The sequence below is a fragment of the Drosophila santomea genome, unplaced genomic scaffold (genome assembly GCF_016746245.2).
Source record: "Drosophila santomea strain STO CAGO 1482 unplaced genomic scaffold, Prin_Dsan_1.1 Segkk5_quiver_pilon_scaf, whole genome shotgun sequence".
In the NCBI taxonomy this organism is placed as follows: domain Eukaryota; kingdom Metazoa; phylum Arthropoda; class Insecta; order Diptera; family Drosophilidae; genus Drosophila; species Drosophila santomea.
The window spans coordinates 485,073-508,506 of record NW_025318991.1 but is presented as its reverse complement, the minus strand read 5'-3'; the positions used below and the strand labels follow the sequence as shown (position 1 = coordinate 508,506).

General features: G+C 44.9%; 2 protein-coding genes across 2 annotated transcripts; both read right to left on the bottom strand.

The window, feature by feature from the left end:
- Positions 1-14,814: 14,814 nt before the first annotated feature.
- On the bottom strand, positions 14,815-18,469 carry LOC122756597. The gene is made up of 2 exons (XM_044006687.1): positions 18,277-18,469; positions 14,815-15,224 (listed from the first exon to the last, which is right to left on the bottom strand). The coding sequence occupies exons 1-2, from the start codon at positions 18,467-18,469 to the stop codon at positions 14,815-14,817; spliced, it is 603 nt and encodes a 200-aa protein (XP_043862622.1).
- A 1,266-nt stretch (positions 18,470-19,735) lies between these two features.
- On the bottom strand, positions 19,736-21,978 carry LOC122756596. Its single transcript, XM_044006686.1, has 2 exons — positions 21,786-21,978; positions 19,736-20,145 (listed from the first exon to the last, which is right to left on the bottom strand). The coding sequence occupies exons 1-2, from the start codon at positions 21,976-21,978 to the stop codon at positions 19,736-19,738; spliced, it is 603 nt and encodes a 200-aa protein (XP_043862621.1).
- Positions 21,979-23,434: the final 1,456 nt, after the last annotated feature.

Below are 23,434 nucleotides of genomic sequence, written 5' to 3'. Positions count from 1 at the left end.
ACGAGCTGCTGTACGATGGTCAAGTCAAGCTTTTTCTGGGATTGCCGCTAATGCAACAGACTCAGCTAGGCTGGTTTGGTTGCAGACGCTCTGATCTCACGTACACCATAACTGATTGGCAACCTAAAGCATCAACGGAGAAGCCAGGAGTGAAATTCCGTCAAAGAGCTACTCTCTAAAATCGCCGCACACTATAGGATAAGGACAGCCATCTAGTTCACGTGCCTCGCTTTCACTCATTGTTAACCAAGATGGCCGTCGTCGAGTATCAAAATCGAGTGTCAAAATCTTATTGCGTTATTGTTGATATTGTTATTATCGGTTATGTTGCATTCGAACGTCGGCGAGTGCAGACGTGTTTCTTTTTAGCTACGAATAGCAAGTTCTAAAACTACAACAAATTAGTGAAAGTTAAACACAAAGTGCAAAGTGCAGTTCGCAAAACTTACCATTATTCACTTTAATAATTAATTACTAAAATAAGTAATTATTCCATATTGCTCTCGTTATATTTCGACTTAGAACAATGAGTCAAAACGGCATACGCACTCAGGGACAATGTGAACAAGATGATTGTCGAGTCTGAGAGTGAAGAACTGACACAGTGTTGGGGTGATGGGGGTTGCCGTCCTGGAATTTTCCAAATATGCTGAAATAGAAGCACTCGAAAAAAAGCGAACACTAGACTCGTAATTGCGCGGGCGCGACCGGGCGTATGTTTATTCGGCGAAAATCAGTTTTACACTAAAGCTTATTCTAATTAGCTAGGCTCTCCCGAGCGCAGCGGATATTATAATTTGAGCCGCCACGTGGACGGTAGAGCGAAAGAGAGTGAGAGGGAGCGGAGAGCTGGTGACAGTCCAAACCCCGTAACTTGGACATTCCGGCCCCCTTGCACTCACTGGGGTTAAAACATATCCATCCTACGGCATGCTGCAGGCACCGAACACGATCCACCCAAAAACTGTTTTTTGGGCGACCGGCATTCCCTCGTCGAAGGTCAGGAATCCGGATTGGATCATCTTTCGATAAACGTCTGCTCCCAGGACCATGGAGACGGTAGCAGGCCGATGAAAATGGTCATCAGCCAGCATGATGTCCTGGAACTTGGACACCACTGTATCGCTCAATGCTCGGGCTACTGGGCTCGATCTTAAGCACGACCTCTAGTTTCGTTTTCGCGTCGACCCTGGAACGAATCGCCGTCGTACAGACCTTCTCGTCGCCAACATTGGTTATCGGTAACGAAAAGGCTGACGCCAACGAAGCGTCGATGCAGCTCATGGGGGTGCACGGATCGATGAGTGCTGCGGTCTCAAAGGTCTTCGACCTCCAACTTGACCAGCGCTGTTGGAAGGATGTTCAGCTGTGGCGTTGCAGCAGCGACGGGAGTGATGGGCCTGGCGTGGTCTACTCCGCGCGTTGTGGCGGTGAACTCCTACGCTGAGTTGGCGGATTTTGCCGGCGGGAACGCTGGGACGAGGCCGAAGCTTGACGGGATGGCACCGGTTGGAGACGAGAGCGCGATCGCGACCGCGATGAAGAGCTAACCTACTCGTGCATGTGGAGCAGCGTGTGGTGGGATCGGTCGCACTTCCTGCATCGATCACCGCTTCGGCAGTCTCCTGTGGAATGCTCGTGAGCGAGGCAATTGGCGCAGTATTTGTTAATGAGGACTGTTCGCAGACGCTTTTCAGCGCTGAGCTTTAGGAACCTCGCGCACTTCCGAAGAGGATGGATACCTCGGCAGACTCGGCATCGGTAGGATTGAAAACCTCGGGTACGTCTGCTCTCCAAGGCACGAGCACTGCGTGCGTTTTGTTGACGAGGGGCCATGCTGTAGTTGAATGTCGAAAGGAGATCGAAAACGAAATGAAAAATAATGGATGATTAGTGCTAGTGAACTACAACTAAGGACGAGAGGAGCGCCTATTATTGTGGAGATTCGGAAGACTCCGTCGGCAAAAGCACCACTTTTGCCACTGGACGTTTAACAACTCCACGTGCAGTACGGATATTTACTACACGGACGTTGCCGTCGGCTCCTGGGAAGACAGACTCAATTCTGCCGAGCCGCCACTCATTGGAGGGTAAGTTGTCGTCCTTGATGACGACCATATCATCGATGCGAAGATTTTTGGTCGGGGCCTGCCATTTAGTGCGCTAATGGAGTTCTTTGAGGTACTCTTCAGGAGGAGGTACTCACGGAACTTCTGATGGGGTCCCCCGACAAGGAAATGACCTGGCGTCAGGGCAAGCAAATCTGTCGGATCCTCAGACATAGGAGAGAGCGGCCTGGAGTTAAGGCACGCTTCTATTTTTGCCAAGAGCGTGGAGAGCTCTTCGAACGTGTATTTTCGTGTGGCAGTGCATTTGTAAAATAGTGTCTTAAAACTTTTTACGCCTGCTTACCAAAGGCCTCCCATATGGGGTGCCGCCGGAGGAATAAATTGCCATTGCATCTCTTGATGAATATAGGCATTCGTCATCGACTCTTTTACGGCCTGAAGGAAATCGCCTGCTTTCCCGCGTTGGCAGCGCCAACAAAGGTTTTGCCATTGTCTGACAGGACTTGACGTGGACACCCTCTTCTGGATACAAAACGAGCGAAAGCGGCAAGAAACTTTTCGGTCGTTAAGTCAGATGTAGGCTCTAAATGTGTGGCTCTTTATGATAAGACCTGCTCTTCCCGTATAGTTATTTATATCGAACATACCGGCGTAATCGATGCCAGTATACGCGAATGGTCGGGAGAACGATGCTCTTTCTTTGGGCAGGACACCCATCAGTTGACTTTGCAACCGCTTTTTGTGGATCACACATACTTTGCACGAATTTACTACTGCTTTCATCAGGTTCTTAATTCTCGGAATCCAGTATTTCGACCAGATGAGGCGCACCATTAACTGGTTACCACCATGGAGAGTTATGCGATGAGTGAAATTCGCAAGGAGGCGAGAAAGCAGGCGCTTATACGGAAGAATCACTGGATGCCGTTCATTGTATTGAAGGCTTTCGGAAGCCGCAACACGGCCCTGATCAGTGCTTGCGGATCTAGGAAAGGGTTCATGCTTAGGATGGAACTGGATCTTGGCACTGGACGCTTTTCACTTAGGCAGTGATATTCCACAGGGAGTTCTCTGCGCTGAGTGTTCGAAATTAGGAACCGCTCGGCGGCGGCGATTTTAGGGGCCAGCAAATGCTCATCAGTTGGAGATGTCTACTTCCTGCACCGCTGTATGAAGCGATGAACATAAGCTTGGAAAAACGTTCCAACAACTCTTCAGAAGGAGCTTTTGCGAGATGGACTTTCAGAGCACGCTTCTCCAGATCGCTCACCGGAGCGGATTTTGCAACCAAGTCGGTCCGTGCCACCATAACTGGCTATCGGCTAGATCTTGGAGGGCAACTCCTCTACTTGCCAGGTCTGCTGGATTATACTCAGATTGAACATGAGACCAATTTTCTGTTTTTGTGGCCTGGGCGATCTTCGTCACCCTATTGGCTACAAATGTGGTTCACTGGCACGCTGGCTTGCTTAACCATGCAAGCACTATTGTGGAGTCCGTACAGCAGAATTCGGAATTGATCGTAGGCATCTGTGGAATGATGGCTGCAGCCATTTCGGAAAGCAATAACGCTCCGCACAGCTCCAGTCTTGGGAGCGAAACCGTTTTGACTGGTGCTACCCGGGTCTTCGCGGTTAGCAGTTGCACCATAATGGTGCTGCCCACTTCTACGCGGACATATATTGCCGCCCCCGATGCATCGCAAAAGCCATGATGATCGACCTTGAAATCTGAAATGCGTATCTGCTCTAGAAACGAATAACTTTGGAGAAAATTAAGCCATCGCTGAAAGAGATCATTTGGAATGTCTTCGTACCACCCAAGCTCCTGTAGCGAAATCTCCTGCATGAAAATTTGAGCTCGAACGATAAACGGCGCTAGCCAGTCTGCAGGGTCGAACAATTTGGCAATTTGGGACCGGACTTGCCGTTTTGAAAAGGACGTTTCAATAGCCAACTCTGACGGGACGAAGAAGAATTCGTCGGAAGTTGCCTTCCAGCGAATACCGAGGGTTTTGGCAGTGCTTTCTGCATTGATCTCGAGAAAATCAGTATTTAATAGATGGTTGCTCTGAATGGCCGCTAAAACGTCCTTTTGGTTGGAGGTCCATTTCCTCAATGGAAATCCGGCGGAATTCAGAGCGTCTCGGAGCTCTTGCACCATGAGCTGAGCTTCTTCCGTGGAGTCCGCTCCGGCTAGAACATCATTCACATACATGAAATTTCGAATGATATTGCTAGCTTTTGGATGGCTGAGTTCTACGTCAGCTGCTAGCTGCTGCAGTACACGGATGGCCAGGAAATGCGCGCAACTGACTCCAAAGGTTACTGTTTTCAATTCGAAATCTCTATTGTTACGGAAAAGTATTCGCTGGAATGGAGTGTGTTTCGGATCTACCCAGATCTGCCGATACATTTTTTCGATATCGGCGCAGAACACGTATTGAAAATAGCGCCACTTCAGAATTTGAATGGTCAAGTCGGACTGTAAGACAGGGCCAGCATGAAGGATATCATTTAAACTTGTACCATTCGATGAAGGGCTGGAGGCATTGAATACTACACGGAGCTTAGTAGTTACGCTCTCCGGTTTTAAGACGGCGTGATGTGGCATATAATAGGCGTTGCAATCATGGGTAGGAAGAACTTGTCGCATGTGCTTTAAGTCGAGATATTCCTGGATCACCGAATCGTATCTCGCTTTTAAGGCCTCATCTCTTTTTAGACGCTGCTCATTTCTTAAAAACTGGGCCAACGCGAACGACCCGGAATGCCCTAGCCCGGAACCGATATGTTCTGGGTCGCGAAAAGGCAGAGTAACGACATATTTGCTGAACTCGTCTCTCGTGGTCGTTTGAAGGAAATTGTGCTGAGGCTGACACTGGCCCAGTTAATACCCAGCCGAAAATGGTCTCTTGCCCCAAGAGAGAGCCACAGATGTTGGTTTTTGCTCCACTCAGAAGCACTGAAGGCAGAATGTCGGCTCCGATAAGGACATCTATTTGTGCGCTCTCATATAATTTTGGATCCGCAAGTGGAAAATCGGGAAGATCCCGAAGGAAATTTTGCGGAATTGGGTAGGAAGGCAGATTTCCGGCTAGTTGAGGGAGGACATAGTTCGTCGTCTCTAACTGCAACGTGGGCCTAGCCTGAGATCGGATGGTGAAACTGCAGAGCTTCTTGGACTGAGCGGCTACTGTTTGGTTTAAGCCTGAGACTTGGGCTTGAACCACCTGGAATGGCAATTTAATTAGATTGAACAGTCGATCGGTTTTGAATGTTGCCTCTGATCCGGAGTTGATCAGGGCGCGTGCCTTAAAGTTAGTGCCAAGATGGGAAATATTGAGTACGGCAGTGCCCAGAAGGATAGCTCTTGAGCCCGTGGCGAAATAATTTTGAACACCGGCTTGCTTATTTGGAACGAAATAGGCCTGATTAGCGGAAATTGGCCTTTCAGGATTTGAAGGACTTGAATTGCTGGAAAAGGGATTGTTTCGGTGCAACAACGTGTGATGCCGACTACGGCACGTAAAACAATTGTGCGTGCTTTTGCACTCACGAAGCTGATATAACTTTTTAAATCAGTTTAAGCATTAAAGCTTCCTTTTAATGTAGGCTGAGGCTTTTGGAGAAAAACGGACATACACGAACAGGATGGTTTTCCTTGTTGCACAAGTCGCAACTTTTGGATTTTGGAGCCACTTTCATCTCGCAGGTATTTAGTTTTCTTGAGGGCCCACTTGAATTCATCGCTTTGGAGTGCGACTGACTTGGTACGGGCGGTCTCACATCATCGATGGTCTCTAGGGTTCGGTGGCGTTCTGTGAGGAAGGTGTTTGGCTCTACCCATGTCGGGAGGTCGGCTTTCTTATGGAGCGACTGCTCCCATAAGGAGAGAGTTATCTTCGGGAGCTTGGATGAACACAGATATACCAGCAGGCAGTCCCAGTTCTCGATGTTGATGCCTGATTTCTAGGGCAGTCAAGCAACCTTGAATTGACTGTTTACCAACAATCGTTTATTTTCGAATCGCTCTGTTAGGTTATCCCACGCAGAGCGGAAACCCTCGTTGGGGAGAGGCGAAATCGAAACGATGGCATGCGCGTCGCCACTTGTTTTGGCATTTAAATGGAATAACTTTTCAACCGGAGTCAGCCGTGGATTATTGATATAAATGGCTGTGAAAAGATCCCGGCCAGCGAAGATAGTCGCCTGCGAAAACTTCTGTATCGCATGGAGGCAAGCGACATCCAGAGGAAATGTAGGCCTGAGGTGCAGCGTTTGCGGCTGGGATGGACTTAGACGTGCCCTGTTCGATTTTATCAACGAGCTGGGCAACACACCTTTCATAGACTGAATAGCAATAACTGTATTTAAAACTGGGAATAGGCATGTTGCCTGCTGCCGCTTCGCCTGCTGACACAAGGCACTCGGAGCAGATGTCGAATTCCTTTCCAACCTTGTCCCATAGGATTCGGACTTGGTCGCGACGGATGCTAAGCATCGTGACGGTTGGACCTGCAGATTCCGGAATGTTGATCTGAGCCTCAAATTCACCTAAGCGGTCCGAAACCGAAATGAATTTGGCTAGCGCACTTTTTTGCAAATGTGGACAGATTCGTTACACTGCACTTAATAAGTTTAAGATTTCTGCCGTGAACACTTGGACTTGAAACACTTGAAATGTGTAACACGGTCGAAAAAATGTTTATTAGAACGTAGAAAAAAATTTTATTTTTTTCCTTTAATACTGAAAACTGAGAAATTTGGAATGGTGGAATTGGAATCTTTTATCCGCGTTGTAAGTACTTCTAAAACCAAACACAAATTAATATCCAAGCAATACAGGAAAAAATAATAAAATAAATATTGAAAAATTATTTGTTAAAAAAGAAAAAACCGCTTTTAAATTATTGCTTAGAAATTTATTTGGATATTAATGGTAAAAATTGATGGAAAACGAATCGCCTTTTCCGCGTCGGCACTTGGAAAAAATTTTATTTGTTGCTTCGGACTTGCCGACGGGAAACAATTTACATCTTTGTATATGTTTATAAGGAATGCCGATAATATGCGCAATGTATGTCGGTAATATATGTAGATAATATATGTGGGTGTAATATATGTAATGTATATGTGATATATGAATGTGGGTGTAATATATGTAATGTTTGTTGATGTAATATATGTTGATGTAATATATGTTGATGTAATATATGTAATATATGGAACTGGCGTGTAAATGTTTAATTAATATTTTATTTGGAGTGGCTAGAGGGTATTGTTGTTTGTTTTGTTATTGTATTCTTAGATAGCAAATTGTATTAAGTGGACTGCGGAGCTTAAGCAAAAAATGTGTTGCGAAAAGAATTTGGCTTGCGTTGGACACAGTGAAACGAGAACAGAATTTTTGCCCCTTTGGGCAGAGTTTTGGACTTAGAAATTTTCCCTGAACTTGGCACAAATTATTTTCACTTTTTCACATTTGGAATTTTGCACTTTTTTAAACTTTTTATTCTTTGAATTCTTGAAATTTCGGGATGAATATTTAAATATATTCGGAGATTTGGACTTTGACTTTCACGAATGAGGGTGAAAGAGAACGCTGGGTAATATTGCGGCGCCCGTAGGAATGAATAAGTACTTTTTCTTTAATTGCCTTTTGTCGGAGAAATCCGTTAGATTTGACAATAAATCTTACAGCAAATTGAAAGAAATTGGATTTTCGAACCTTTTGCTGCAGACCGGCAATTAAAAGGAATGGAAATTTCGTACTTATCTTGTAATTTGTTAGCTGGTGGACAAAATTGAAAATCCAGGTGATCCGGCTCGAATGGATCAAAATGTTGGGGTGATAGGGGTTGCTGTCCTGGAATTTTCTAAGTATGCTGAAATAGAAACACTCGAAAAAATGCGAACACTAGACTTTTCGTAATTGCGCGGGCGCGACCGGGCGTATGTTTATTTGGCGAAAATCAGTTTTACACTAAAGCTTATTCTAATTAGCTAAGCTCTCCCGAGCGCAGCGGAGACTATAATTTGAGCTGCCACGGGGAGAGTAGAGTTGGAGACTCTGTGGTGAAGAGCGAGAGAGAGTGAGAGGGTGCAGAGAGCGGGTGACAGTCGAAACCCCGTAACTTGGACATACAGTGACGCACCTCACAAATAAATTCTTAAATTCTTATTTCGTCCTGAAATTAAAAAATAAATTTATCATATGTCATTGTTATGCTATTATACTTTCAAAAAAATTAAATTTGTTATTTATTAATTAAAAAAAAAATCCTCGTCTAAGGCTATTACATCAAGTTCATCATCTTTCTGTACAAGTTATCTTTCATCGTCCTCCTCGCCCTCGTCGAGGTCCCAATCACCATGAGCATCATGATCGCTTCCAACGCATGGTGAATTAAGTAGAGAAATAACCTCTTTGCGGCATATTTGTTTTTTTTTTTTCCTTTGTCTTTCTTTTAGATAAATACTAGACAACAAAGGATCAGACGTATCAAGAGCTCTGTTAATAATATCGGTCATAGTATCTACGCGACTGCATTTTCTTGCATGTCTTCTTTGATCGCTCTTCTATAATTTGTTCCTCGATTCGGACGCATGCTCACCAAGATAGCCAACAGGCACCAAACTATTATCTATAATTTGATGCCCAAGAACTAACACCTTGTGAACAGTAGGTGATATAGGATACCAAGGATATTTGTTCTGGCAGAACAAAAAAAAATGTTTACAAAATGTTTTAAACTATTCTGAGTCAATTTCTTATTCAGAGGAAATCGTTATTAAAATAATATAAAAGTTATAAAGAACGTCGTAATCAATATTTAATATTGACGACAGTAAGGCTGTATTAGAAAATGTCCCTCTGGCTGTATTGCATTGCTATCATTTGAGTTTCCGCTTCCATTCCGGTAACGGCTTGTCCACATTGAGCCCCATTTTCTCCATCATTTGTTGTTGTATAAAATGCTTTCGTTCCACTAATTTAGGTTTATCAATGTCCTTTACATGCCAAGTTTTAAGATCAGCTCTGTATGTAAGTTTTAAAACAAATTCAAAGAAGCGAATCCACGCATGTAAAGGGCTTATTCCAAACTGAAGAGTATTATATTTAGCATCAAAAATATCTGAATTAAAATCATTTACATTCATTAAATGCGTTGGCTTTGCTCCGCAAATCGGGCAGCATTGACAACAGTTACATCCTGTCAATATGTTTAAGACTTGTCTATAAGTGTCATTTGACCGACATATTTTACAAATATATTAATGTTGTTTATTTTATGCTAACATATATGTAGATTACGAGTCTGGGCATCCAAGTTTTTCTTTTCTGCTATTATAAGCTCTCGAGTTTCCTAAATATATTTAATTTTTAAAGGACGACAAAACCATATATATTGTGGCGATCTGTTGATCCGAATTATTTTTTGTTCATTGTCTACTCATTTTAATGGCACAGTTGTAGTAACAAACAGCGATCCATCATATACAGCACCGATTTCCTCATAACGTTGCTTATAAATACTCTGTCCAGTTGATCCATCATATCCATAGCTAAATATTAATTGACATTCTATCAAGTTGGTATTTGCATTGAAAGTTTCATACTGCATTTCAAGAATCCGCGAAGTTGTGTGGTTTAAGAGTTGTTGTAACTCAACTTGTGCTTTATTCTCAAAATACTCAAAATACAAAATACTAATTAAGAACATCAGGATATGATGGGTAAATATCAAAGCCGTTTACTTTTGTATTCCGCTTTAAATAGATGTATTAGCTTTTTGTAAGTCCGTTTTTAAATAAAAATGCTAGTGCATTGTAGACGTATATTTGTGTGGGCTCAGAAATTTGTTCGTTTTATATTATTGATATTATCGCTGTTACCAGCCGCTTTCAATACAACTGCCATGTCCTTTTTATTTCCTTTTTAAGCCGAAACTGTAGCAGCATGCAAGAGTAATGGTACTGAATTTTTATTTTCTTTCGCAAGGTCTGAAGCTAATTTTCTTTTAAGTCGGTCACTAGCCTTTTCATAATCTAGTTTTGGACGACCAACTTTGTTTGGAGTTTTCAATCTAATACTAATACTAGATGCCAGCCATTTGAAGTGTTTTTTATTCGACCTGTACAACGATCTATTGCAACCTGCCAAATGTTTCCTTATGTAATCAAAGAAGGACTTAACTTTTTTATTTACCAATGAAATACAACATTCAATTAAATTATTCTGACGAATTGTTTAAATATATGCTGCCTAACTGCATCCTCAGAGGGATTATTGTTGCTTCAAATGTCTAGCAGCTCTGCATGCCCAAACGAATATTGAACTACAAAAACGTTATTTTTTCAAAAAGGAACAAAAAGGAGCATACGAAACTAGTTGTATAATATTATACACATGTTAATTAATATTCCACGAAACACAGCTACATTTGTTAAGTTGACTGTAAAAACGGCACATAAACAAAACACGATAAAACTACACAAAAACACAAAAATGTTAGAGAACTAAAAATCTACATACCTGTGCTCCTGTTTTCCATGACAACACTTTACACTTTTTTAATTCTTTGAGGAAATATAAACCACAAATGTTGCAAAATGATTTGCCGCCAATTTTGTCTTACGCATGCTATCGACAATCAGCTGTCTTTGAGTGTGGGCGAAAAGCCTGTGTTGCATATAAAAGTAAAAATCGACTTTTTTTTATATAATTGGACTTTCCTAAATATAAAAAAACCATAGATTGTTTTATTCCATTACAATTTTTTTTGACTTTCTGCCAAAATAACACAAAACAAGAGAGAACGCTATAGTCGAGTTCCCCGACTATCTGATACCCGTTACTCAGCTGGTGGAAGTGCAAAGGAGAATTTTCCATACTGACAGTTTTTAGCGGTTTGTGGGCAACATGTCTCTGGAGTATGCATGCTTAAGCTCAACTTTCTAGCTTTTATAGTTCCTGAGATCTCGACGTTCATACGGACAGACAGACGGACGGACAGACGGACATGGCCATATTGACTCGGCTATTGATCCTGATCAAGAATATATATACATTAAATTGTCGGAAACGCTTCCTTCTGCCTGTTACATACTTTTCAACGAATCTAGTATACCCTTTTACTCTACGAGTAACGGGTATAAAAACCAGTGTGCAATGGTATAATGACTCTTAATGGGGATCTCGACTTATGACTTTTGTGATTTTGCAATTACTAAACAAGTCCCCCGCAAAATGGTCACCGCCGAAGCACTAGTAAATTTAACATAAGATAACTCACCTTTTCTTCTAAATATGTTAATTCGCCCCATATAGTCGACCCACCCTATAGACTGACAAATTTTAGAACAAACCGGACACTCTTGAAAACATTCTAGTTTCGGCTGCAAAGGCTTCACCCCGCCAGTGTCGTATGTAAAACCAAACAACATCAGAACGAAGGAGTGGCAGTCCAATAGATCACCAACTGCAAGGCATATTCTTAAAGTAGCCACACGCAGGCTTACCAATACTCTTAAACAAGAGGAAGAAAACAGCCAACGTTCATATATCAAGCAAATCTCTCCCATCAGCACTTAGCACCCGTTGTGGAGAGCTCACAGAAACCTAAAAACTCCAAAAGAGTCAATTTTGCCACTACGAAGTCCCTCTGGCACCTGGTTTCGCAGTGATGAGGAAAGAGCCAATGCCTTCGCTGACCATTAAAAAAAGTATTCCGAACAAATCCCGCTATTTATTCATTTATTCTCCCTCCTTTAATGGCAGCAAATATAGAACCTGAAGAACCCATTGAATGTGAATTAGGAAAGCTTATCAAATAGCAACGGAAGCCAAGAAAATCGCCTGGCTTCGACTTAATAACTCCAAAAATGCTCATTGAACTCCCAAAGCGTGCTATTCTGCACATCTGCTTGTTGTTCAACGCAATCGCCAAGCTTGGATACTTTTCTCAAAAATGGAATGGAGTCGACTATAGTAATGATCCCAAAGTCAGGAAAAGATAAAATGCAGCCATCATCATATAGATCGATAAGCCTACTAACTTACTCATCTCAAAATAAGCTACACACTTCCAACACATCAATTCGGCTTCAGACCAAATCATGCAACCATCTAACAGGTCAATCGAATCACGTCGGAAATTCGTACTGCGTTTGAACACCGAGAATATTGCACAGCCATTTTTCTAGACGTCGCGCAGGCATTTGACAGAGTGTGGCTGGATGGACTTTTGTTTAAAATAATGAAGCTGTTGCTCCAAAACACACCTTAGCTATTGAAGTCGCACCTATACAAAAGAGTGTTTTTGCAATAAGATACAATACAAGCACCTGATTCGGCGATACTCAGTCGCTCCAAATGCCCAACAAAAGCCACAGCACTCATATTCCAACACTTAACATCTGTAGAACGATGGCTTGCCGACCTTTACCTTTAACAAACAAACATGCAAACCACTGGTCCTTAATAACATATGCATTCCAAATGCCGACGTGGTAACATATCTGTGTGTTCATCTGGACATTCGGCTCACTTGGCGCAAACATATAGAAACTAAGACAACTAGATACAACATAAACTTAAAGCAAGGAACCTCCACTGGCTCATAAATGCTCGCTCTCCACTTGGGCTTGAGTTCAAAGCTCTTTTATACAACTCCGTCTTAAAACGTATGTGGACTTATGGTTTCGAGCTGTGGGGCAACGCATCCCGAAGTAACCTAGACGTTATTCAGCGAGCACAGCTTCCAAGGCTGCTGGTCTCCTCGGTCCGCGTTTAGTCTATACAGCCTTCCCTCTTCTATCCGGAACTCCTCGTTGTCCTGATTGTTGTCCACTTCCCCGAACTTTTGTTCCCACCAGCTTTCACTGTCTCCCGTCGCAAGTGTCTTTAACTGGGGATTGGGGATCCTGGACAGCGCATCCACTACTGCGTTTAACTTTCCTTTCTATACTGCACCTCAAATTGGAATGGTTGCAGTCGGAGTGCCCATCGTGCCACTCTTCCTGGGGGACGTTCTATCAAGTTCAACCACTTTAGAGCCATGTGGTCTGTCACTACTATGAACCGATAGCCTTCCAAATACATCTTGTAATTGTTTATCCCCCAATATATCGCAAGACACTCCTTTTCTGTTGCGCTGTAGTTTCGTTCCACCGGGTTCAGCTTTCTGCTTGCGTACGACGTGTTCCCCGTCTGACCCGTCCTGTGTCAACACGGCTTCTATTCCCAGGTCGCTGGCGTCTGTTTGGAGCTTAAACTAACGTGAAAAGTCTGGACATGCCAGTACAGGTGCGCTCGTCAGACTCTGCTTTAGGATGGTGAAGGATGCTTGGTGTTCCGGATTCCACTCGAACTTTTGCCCTTTTCTAGTCAGGTTCTGGAGTGCCACGGCTTTCTCCGTAAAGTTGGGTATGAACCGTCTATACCACGACGCCATTCCCAGAAAGCTATGCATCTCTTTTGTCGTAGTCGGAGTCGGTATATCCTGGATCGCCGATACCTTCTCTGTTCTAATTCCCCGGTCGCCCACCACGTGCCCAAGGTATTTAAGTTCATTTTGGAAGAAGTGCCATTTGTCCGATTGGTCCGTCAGTTGGCCCGTTGCAACCTTCTGAACAATTCCTGCAGTTTTTCCAAGTGCTCCTTCTTACTCCGCCCGATCACAACGATATCGTCCAAGTTAGCTGTGGCTAGCCCAAATGGCATCACCTTCCACTGAAAGAGACCCCGTCCGGGTACAGTGAAAGCTGTGTATTGCCGACTGTCCTCCTGTCCGACCCTGACTTCAGGTCGATCGTGCCTTTGAATTTCGCCTCTCTTAGCTGGTCCAGGATATAGTTCATTCTGGGCACTGGATAGGCGTCCTTTTCCGTTCTATCGTTTAAGAATCGGTAGTCTATGCACATCCTCCACTCGTTGTTCTTCTTCCTCACCAGCAACACCGGTGCACTATACGGACATCGGGACGGTTCTATCAGCCCTAACGCTAGTAGTTCATCCACCTGATCGTTGATGATCGCCTGTTGCTTTGGGTTCCTCGGGTAATACCTTTGTTTGATCGGTTTCTCGTCTTTTAAGTAGTTATATCTTATGTTTCGTAATGTTACTCACACCCTTCATTCCTTCGAATACTTGCCTGTGTGTTTCCAGAAACGCTTGTACTGCACCATCCGTAGGTTCCTCTACTTCCTCGTCAGTCGGCGTGCTCTGGGCTTCCCTCGCTCTCCTTGTCGCCCGGTGCCGTTATATCCAGCTCCAGTTAGCCACACCGTAACACACTACCGGCTCCGGCCAGAAAGTCCATCCCGAGAAGTACCCCTCCTGATACGTGTGCCAGTACCATGAATGGTACCCTCCGAAATTCCGGCTGTAAACATTCCCACCGTGTTCTGCCCCCGATTCTTCCGCAGACCCAGCAGAACAGCCTCGGAGGATTGTTACAGGTTCTTGCCGCGTGTCCTGGTCCGCCACACCGCATGCAGATTTCCGACTGTACTCGCTGCTGCCTAGGTTGCTCGACCCATGTTTGTCCTTAAGAGGCTTCTATCTCCTCCACTTCTTCTGCCAACTTGAGGAACTGTGTTAGCGTCTCGAACCCTGTTCTGCGCGTGTATAGTTTTATCTTGCTTCTACAGTTCTGGTAGCTCCGATCGAGGTCGCCACACCGCATGCAGATTTCCGACTGTACTCGCTGCTGCCTAGGTTGCTCGACCCATGTTTGTCCTTAAGAGGCTTCTATCTCCTCCACTTCTTCTGCCAACTTGAGGAACTGTGTTAGCGTCTCGAACCCTGTTCTGCGCGTGTATAGTTTTATCTTGCTTCTACAGTTCTGGTAGATCCGATCGAGTTTCTGTTCCTCCGATAGCTTGGTGAACTGCTTCAGTTTCCGCAAGCTCATCGCATACTCTCGTACCGGTTCCGACTCCCGCTGCCGCAGCTGTGTGATCTGCATTTCCACCTGTTCCTCATATCTCGGTGGTAAGTAGTACTTCAGGAGTTCCGTCGTCAGCCCTGCCCAGCTTTTTATCCTGGTCGGTGTGGTATTCCACCAATCGCTTGCGGCTCCTTCCAATAGGGCTTCGTCTGGACGAGCTGGTCCGTGTGAATTCCATACCCGGTCGCCCACTGCTCCATCTTACTAATGAATTCCAATGGGTTGTTTTACCATTGGAACCGGATACACCAGCTTCGTACTCGATCCACGATTTCTGTTTCTACCCTCCGCTCCACCTTCTTGTCCTTTCCCTCCTCCATTTCCTCCTCTGGCTCCGTTACCACAAGAGGTGCTGCACTACGCGCCGGACTCCTGTCCTTCTTGTATCTCCGCGTTAATTCTGCGAGTCTCTCTTTCACTGCTCCGCTGTGATCCGTTCCTTTCGCGAATGTGGCTAATGTCCGCCTCAATTCCTTGCTCTATTCCGACGTTTCCAATCCAAACTCGGCTGCGTATTCCGTTAGTTCGTTTTTCGTTGCCAGGTACACCCAGCTCGACATTCCTCTCTCGGTGTCAGTTCTCTTGCAACCCCTACACCTGTTCGTGTATCGTGCTATCGACAATCAGCTGTCTTTGAGTGTGGGCGAAAAGCCTGTGTTGCATATAAAAGTAAAAATCGACTTTTTTTTATATAATTGGACTTTCCTAAATATAAAAAAAACCATAGATTGTTTTATTCCATTACAATTTTTTTTTGACTTTCTGCCAAAAATAACACAAAACAAGAGAGAACGCTATAGTCGAGTTCCCAGACTATCTGATACCCGTTACTCAGCTGGTGGAAGTGCAAAGGAGAATTTTCCATACTGACAGTTTTTAGCGGTTTGTGGGCAACATGTCTCTGGAGTATGCATGCTTAAGCTCAACTTTCTAGCTTTTATAGTTCCTGAGATCTCGACGTTCATACGGACAGACAGACGGACGGACAGACGGACATAGCCATATTGACTCGGCTATTGATCCTGATCAAGAATATATATACATTAAATTGTCGGAAACGCTTCCTTCTGCCTGTTACATACTTTTCAACGAATCTAGTATACCCTTTTACTCTACGAGTAACGGGTATAAAAACCAGTGTGCAATGGTATAATGACTCTTAATGGGGATCTCGACTTATGACTTTTGTGATTTTGCAATTACTAAACAAGTCCCCCGCAAAATGGTCACCGCCGAAGCACTAGTAAATTTAACATAAGATAACTCACCTTTTCTTCTAAATATGTTAATTCGCCCATATAGTCGACCCACCCTATAGACTGACAAATTTTAGAACAAACCTTACACTCTTGAAAACATTCTAGTTTCGGCTGCAAAGGCTTCACCCCTCCAGTGTCGTATGTAAAACCAAACAACATCAGAACTAAGGAGTGGCAGTCCAATAGATCACCAACTGCAAGGCACATTCTTAAAGTAGCCACACACAGGCTTACCAATACTCTTAAACAAGAGGAAGAAAACAGCCAACGTTCATATATCAAGCAAATCTCTCCCATCAGCACTTAGCACCCGTTGTGGAGAGCTCACAGAAACCTAAAAACTCCAAAAGAGTCAATTTTGCCACTACGAAGTCCCTCTGGCACCTGGTTTCGCAGTGATGAGGAAAGAGCCAATGCGTTCGCTGACCATTAAAAAAAGTATTCCGAACAAATCCCGCTATTTATTCATTTATTCTCCCTCCTTTAATGGCAGCAAATATAGAACCTGAAGAACCCATTGAATGTGAATTAGGAAAGCTTATCAAATAGCAACGGAAGCCAAGAAAATCGCCTGGCTTCGACTTAATAACTCCAAAAATGCTCATTGAACTCCCAAAGCGTGCTATTCTGCACATCTGCTTGTTGTTCAACGCAATCGCCAAGCTTGGATACTTTTCTCAAAAATGGAATGGAGTCGACTATAGTAATGATCCCAAAGTCAGGAAAAGATAAAATGCAGCCATCATCATATAGATCGATAAGCCTACTAACTTACTCATCTCAAAATAAGCTACACACTTCCAACACATCAATTCGGCTTCAGACCAAATCATGCAACCATCTAACAGGTCAATCGAATCACGTCGGAAATTCGTACTGCGTTTGAACACCGAGAATATTGCACAGCCATTTTTCTAGACGTCGCGCAGGCATTTGACAGAGTGTGGCTGGATGGACTTTTGTTTAAAATAATGAAGCTGTTGCTCCAAAACACACCTTAGCTATTGAAGTCGCACCTATACAAAAGAGTGTTTTTGCAATAAGATACAATACAAGCACCTGATTCGGCGATACTCAGTCGCTCCAAATGCCCAACAAAAGCCACAGCACTCATATTCCGACACTTAACATCTGTAGAACGATGGCTTGCCGACCTTTACCTTTAACAAACAAACATGCAAACCACTGGTCCTTAATAACATATGCATTCCAAATGCCGACGTGGTAACATATCTGTGTGTTCATCTGGACATTCGGCTCACTTGGCGCAAACATATAGAAACTAAGACAACTAGATACAACATAAACTTAAAGCAAGGAACCTCCACTGGCTCATAAATGCTCGCTCTCCACTTGGGCTTGAGTTCAAAGCTCTTTTATACAACTCCGTCTTAAAACGTATGTGGACTTATGGTTTCGAGCTGTGGGGCAACGCATCCAGAAGTAACCTAGACGTTATTCAGCGAGCACAGCTTTCAAGGCTGCTGGTCTCCTCGGTCCGCGTTTAGTCTATACAGCCTTCCCTCTTCTATCCGGAACTCCTCGTTGTCCTGATTGTTGTCCACTTCCCCGAACTTTTGTTCCCACCAGCTTTCACTTTCTCCCGTCGCAAGTGTCTTTAACTGGGGATTGGGGATCCTGGACAGCGCATCCACTACTGCGTTTAACTTTCCTTTCTATACTGCACCTCAAATTGGAATGGTTGCAGTCGGAGTGCCCATCGTGCCACTCTTCCTGGGGGACGTTCTATCAAGTTCAACCACTTTAGAGCCATGTGGTCTGTCACTACTATGAACCGATAGCCTTCCAAATACATCTTGTAATTGTTTATCCCCCAATATATCGCAAGACACTCCTTTTCTGTTGCGCTGTAGTTTCGTTCCACCGGGTTCAGCTTTCTGCTTGCGTACGACGTGTTCCCCGTCTGACCCGTCCTGTGTCAACACGGCTTCTATTCCCAGGTCGCTGGCGTCTGTTTGGAGCTTAAACTAACGTGAAAAGTCTGGACATGCCAGTACAGGTGCGCTCGTCAGACTCTGCTTTAGGATGGTGAAGGATGCTTGGTGTTCCGGATTCCACTCGAACTTTTGCCCTTTTCTAGTCAGGTTCTGGAGTGCCACGGCTTTCTCCGTAAAGTTGGGTATGAACCGTCTATACCACGACGCCATTCCCAGAAAGCTATGCATCTCTTTTGTCGTAGTCGGAGTCGGTATATCCTGGATCGCCGATACCTTCTCTGTTCTAATTCCCCGGTCGCCCACCACGTGCCCAAGGTATTTAAGTTCATTTTGGAAGAAGTGCCATTTGTCCGATTGGTCCGTCAGTTGGCCCGTTGCAACCTTCTGAACAATTCCTGCAGTTTTTCCAAGTGCTCCTTCTTACTCCGCCCGATCACAACGATATCGTCCAAGTTAGCTGTGGCTAGCCCAAATGGCATCACCTTCCACTGAAAGAGACCCCGTCCGGGTACAGTGAAAGCTGTGTATTGCCGACTGTCCTCCTGTCCGACCCTGACTTCAGGTCGATCGTGCCTTTGAATTTCGCCTCTCTTAGCTGGTCCAGGATATAGTTCATTCTGGGCACTGGATAGGCGTTCTTTTCCGTTCTATCGTTTAACAATCGGTAGTCTATGCACATCCTCCACTCGTTGTTCTTCTTCCTCACCAGCAACACCGGTGCACTATACGGACATCGGGACGGTTCTATCAGCCCTAACGCTAGTAGTTCATCCACCTGATCGTTGATGATCGCCTGTTGCTTTGGGTTCCTCGGGTAATACCTTTGTTTGATCGGTTTTTCGTCTTTTAAGTATATCTTATGTTTCGTAATGTTACTCACACCCTTCATTCCTTCGAATACTTGCCTGTGTGTTTCCAGAAACGCTTGTACTGCACCATCCGTAGGTTCTTCTACTTCCTCGTCAGTCGGCGTGCTCTGGGCTTCCCTCGCTCTCCTTGTCGCCCGGTGCCGTTATATCCAGCTCCAGTTAGCCACACCGTAACACACTACCGGATCCGGCCAGAAAGTCCATCCCGAGAAGTACCCCTCCTGATACGTGTGCCAGTACCATGAATGGTACCCTCCGAAATTCCGGCTGTAAACTTTCCCACCGTGTTCTGCCCCCGTTTCTTCCGCAGACCCAGCAGAACAGCCTCGGAGGATTGTTACAGGTTCTTGCCGCGTGTCCTGTTCCGCCACACCGCATGCAGATTTCCGACTGTACTCGCTGCTGCCTAGGTTGCTCGACCCATGTTTGTCCTTAAGAGGCTTCTATCTCCTCCACTTCTTCTGCCAACTTGAGGAACTGTGTTAGCGTCTCGAACCCTGTTCTGCGCGTGTATAGTTTTATCTTGCTTCTACAGTTCTGGTAGATCCGATCGAGGTCCGCCACACCGCATGCAGATTTCCGACTGTACTCGCTGCTGCCTAGGTTGCTCGACCCATGTTTGTCCTTAAGAGGCTTCTATCTCCTCCACTTCTTCTGCCAACTTGAGGAACTGTGTTAGCGTCTCGAACCCTGTTCTGCGCGTGTATAGTTTTATCTTGCTTCTACAGTTCTGGTAGATCCGATCGAGTTTCTGTTCCTCCGATAGCTTGGTGAACTGCTTCAGTTTCCGCAAGCTCATCGCATACTCTCGTACCGGTTCCGACTCCCGCTGCCGCAGCTGTGTGATCTGCATTTCCACCTGTTCCTCATATCTCGGTGGTAAGTAGTACTTCAGGAGTTCCGTCGTCAGCCCTGCCCAGCTTTTTATCCTGGTCGGTGTGGTATTCCACCAATCGCTTGCGGCTCCTTCCAATAGGGCTTCGTCTGGACGAGCTGGTCCGTGTGAATTCCATACCCGGTCGCCCACTGCTCCATCTTACTAATGAATTCCAATGGGTTGTTTTACCATTGGAACCGGATACACCAGCTTCGTACTCGATCCACGATTTCTGTTTCTACCCTCCGCTCCACCTTCTTGTCCTTTCCCTCCTCCATTTCCTCCTCTGGCTCCGTTACCACAAGAGGTGCTGCACTACGCGCCGGACTCCTGTCCTTCTTGTATCTCCGCGTTAATTCTGCGAGTCTCTCTTTCACTGCTCCGCTGGGATCCGTTCCTTTCGCGAATGTGGCTAATGTCCGCCTCAATTCCTTGCTCTATTCCGACGTTTCCAATCCAAACTCGGCTGCGTATTCCGTTAGTTCGTTTTTCGTTGCCAGGTACACCCAGCTCGACATTCCTCTCTCGGTGTCAGTTCTCTTGCAACCCCTACACCTGTTCGTGTATCGTGCTATCGACAATCAGCTGTCTTTGAGTGTGGGCGAAAAGCCTGTGTTGCATATAAAAGTAAAAATCGACTTTTTTTATATAATTGGACTTTCCTAAATATAAAAAAAACCATAGATTGTTTTATTCCATTACAATTTTTTTTTGACTTTCTGCCAAAAATAACACAAAACAAGAGAGAACGCTATAGTCGAGTTCCCCGACTATCTGATACCCGTTACTCAGCTGGTGGAAGTGCAAAGGAGAATTTTCCATACTGACAGTTTTTATCGGTTTGTGGGCAACATGTCTCTGGAGTATGCATGCTTAAGCTCAACTTTCTAGCTTTTATAGTTCCTGAGATCTCGACGTTCATACGGACAGACAGACGGACGGACAGACGGACATAGCCATATTGACTCGGCTATTGATCCTGATCAAGAATATATATACATTAAATTGTCGGAAACGCTTCCTTCTGCCTGTTACATACTTTTCAACGAATCTAGTATACCCTTTTACTCTACGAGTAACGGGTATAAAAACCAGTGTGCAATGGTATAATGACTCTTAATGGGGATCTCGACTTATGACTTTTGTGATTTTGCAATTACTAAACAAGTCCCCCGCAAAATGGTCACCGCCGAAGCACTAGTAAATTTAACATAAGATAACTCACCTTTTCTTCTAAATATGTTAATTCGCCCCATATAGTCGACCCACCCTATAGACTGACAAATTTTAGAACAAACCTTACACTCTTGAAAACATTCTAGTTTCGGCTGCAAAGGCTTCACCCCTCCAGTGTCGTATGTAAAACCAAACAACATCAGAACTAAGGAGTGGCAGTCCAATAGATCACCAACTGCAAGGCACATTCTTAAAGTAGCCACACACAGGCTTACCAATACTCTTAAACAAGAGGAAGAAAACAGCCAACGTTCATATATCAAGCAAATCTCTCCCATCAGCACTTAGCACCCGTTGTGGAGAGCTCACAGAAACCTATCAAGTTCAACCACTTTAGAGCCATGTGGTCTGTCACTACTATGAACCGATAGCCTTCCAAATACATCTTGTAATTGTTTATCCCCCAATATATCGCAAGACACTCCTTTTCTGTTGCGCTGTAGTTTCGTTCCACCGGGTTCAGCTTTCTGCTTGCGTACGACGTGTTCCCCGTCTGACCCGTCCTGTGTCAACACGGCTTCTATTCCCAGGTCGCTGGCGTCTGTTTGGAGCTTAAACTAACGTGAAAAGTCTGGACATGCCAGTACAGGTGCGCTCGTCAGACTCTGCTTTAGGATGGTGAAGGATGCTTGGTGTTCCGGATTCCACTCGAACTTTTGCCCTTTTCTAGTCAGGTTCTGGAGTGCCACGGCTTTCTCCGTAAAGTTGGGTATGAACCGTCTATACCACGACGCCATTCCCAGAAAGCTATGCATCTCTTTTGTCGTAGTCGGAGTCGGTATATCCTGGATCGCCGATACCTTCTCTGTTCTAATTCCCCGGTCGCCCACCACGTGCCTAAGGTATTTAAGTTCATTTAGTTCATTTAAGTATTTAGTTCATTACAGGTTCTTGCCGCGTGTCCTGTTCCGCCACACCGCATGCAGATTTCCGACTGTACTCGCTGCTGCCTAGGTTGCTCGACCCATGTTTGTCCTTAAGAGGCTTCTATCTCCTCCACTTCTTCTGCCAACTTGAGGAACTGTGTTAGCGTCTCGAACCCTGTTCTGCGCGTGTATAGTTTTATCTTGCTTCTACAGTTCTGGTAGATCCGATCGAGGTCCGCCACACCGCATGCAGATTTCCGACTGTACTCGCTGCTGCCTAGGTTGCTCGACCCATGTTTGTCCTTAAGAGGCTTCTATCTCCTCCACTTCTTCTGCCAACTTGAGGAACTGTGTTAGCGTCTCGAACCCTGTTCTGCGCGTGTATAGTTTTATCTTGCTTCTACAGTTCTGGTAGATCCGATCGAGTTTCTGTTCCTCCGATAGCTTGGTGAACTGCTTCAGTTTCCGCAAGCTCATCGCATACTCTCGTACCGGTTCCGACTCCCGCTGCCGCAGCTGTGTGATCTGCATTTCCACCTGTTCCTCATATCTCGGTGGTAAGTAGTACTTCAGGAGTTCCGTCGTCAGCCCTGCCCAGCTTTTTATCCTGGTCGGTGTGGGTATTCCACCAATCGCTTGCGGCTCCTTCCAATAGGGCTTCGTCTGGACGAGCTGGTCCGTGTGAATTCCATACCCGGTCGCCCACTGCTCCATCTTACTAATGAATTCCAATGGGTTGTTTTACCATTGGAACCGGATACACCAGCTTCGTACTCGATCCACGATTTCTGTTTCTACCCTCCGCTCCACCTTCTTGTCCTTTCCCTCCTCCATTTCCTCCTCTGGCTCCGTTACCACAAGAGGTGCTGCACTACGCGCCGGACTCCTGTCCTTCTTGTATCTCCGCGTTAATTCTGCGAGTCTCTCTTTCACTGCTCCGCTGGGATCCGTTCCTTTCGCGAATGTGGCTAATGTCCGCCTCAATTCCTTGCTCTATTCCGACGTTTCCAATCCAAACTCGGCTGCGTATTCCGTTAGTTCGTTTTTCGTTGCCAGGTACACCCAGCTCGACATTCCTCTCTCGGTGTCAGTTCTCTTGCAACCCCTACACCTGTTCGTGTATCGTGCTATCGACAATCAGCTGTCTTTGAGTGTGGGCGAAAAGCCTGTGTTGCATATAAAAGTAAAAATCGACTTTTTTTTATATAATTGGACTTTCCTAAATATAAAAAAAACCATAGATTGTTTTATTCCATTACAATTTTTTTTTGACTTTCTGCCAAAAATAACACAAAACAAGAGAGAACGCTATAGTCGAGTTCCCAGACTATCTGATACCCGTTAC

Bases quoted from the DNA above. Each gene is read 5' to 3' on its own strand.
- LOC122756596 (XM_044006686.1), bottom strand. From the start codon at position 21,978: ATGCATAGCTTTCTGGGAATGGCGTCGTGGTATAGACGGTTCATACCC. The intron at 20,146-21,785 runs GTTAGTTTAAGC...TTCATTAGTAAG, and splicing joins GGCATGTCCAGACTTTTCAC to ATGGAGCAGTGGGCGACCGG.
- LOC122756597 (XM_044006687.1), bottom strand. From the start codon at position 18,469: ATGCATAGCTTTCTGGGAATGGCGTCGTGGTATAGACGGTTCATACCC. The intron at 15,225-18,276 runs GTTAGTTTAAGC...TTCATTAGTAAG, and splicing joins GGCATGTCCAGACTTTTCAC to ATGGAGCAGTGGGCGACCGG.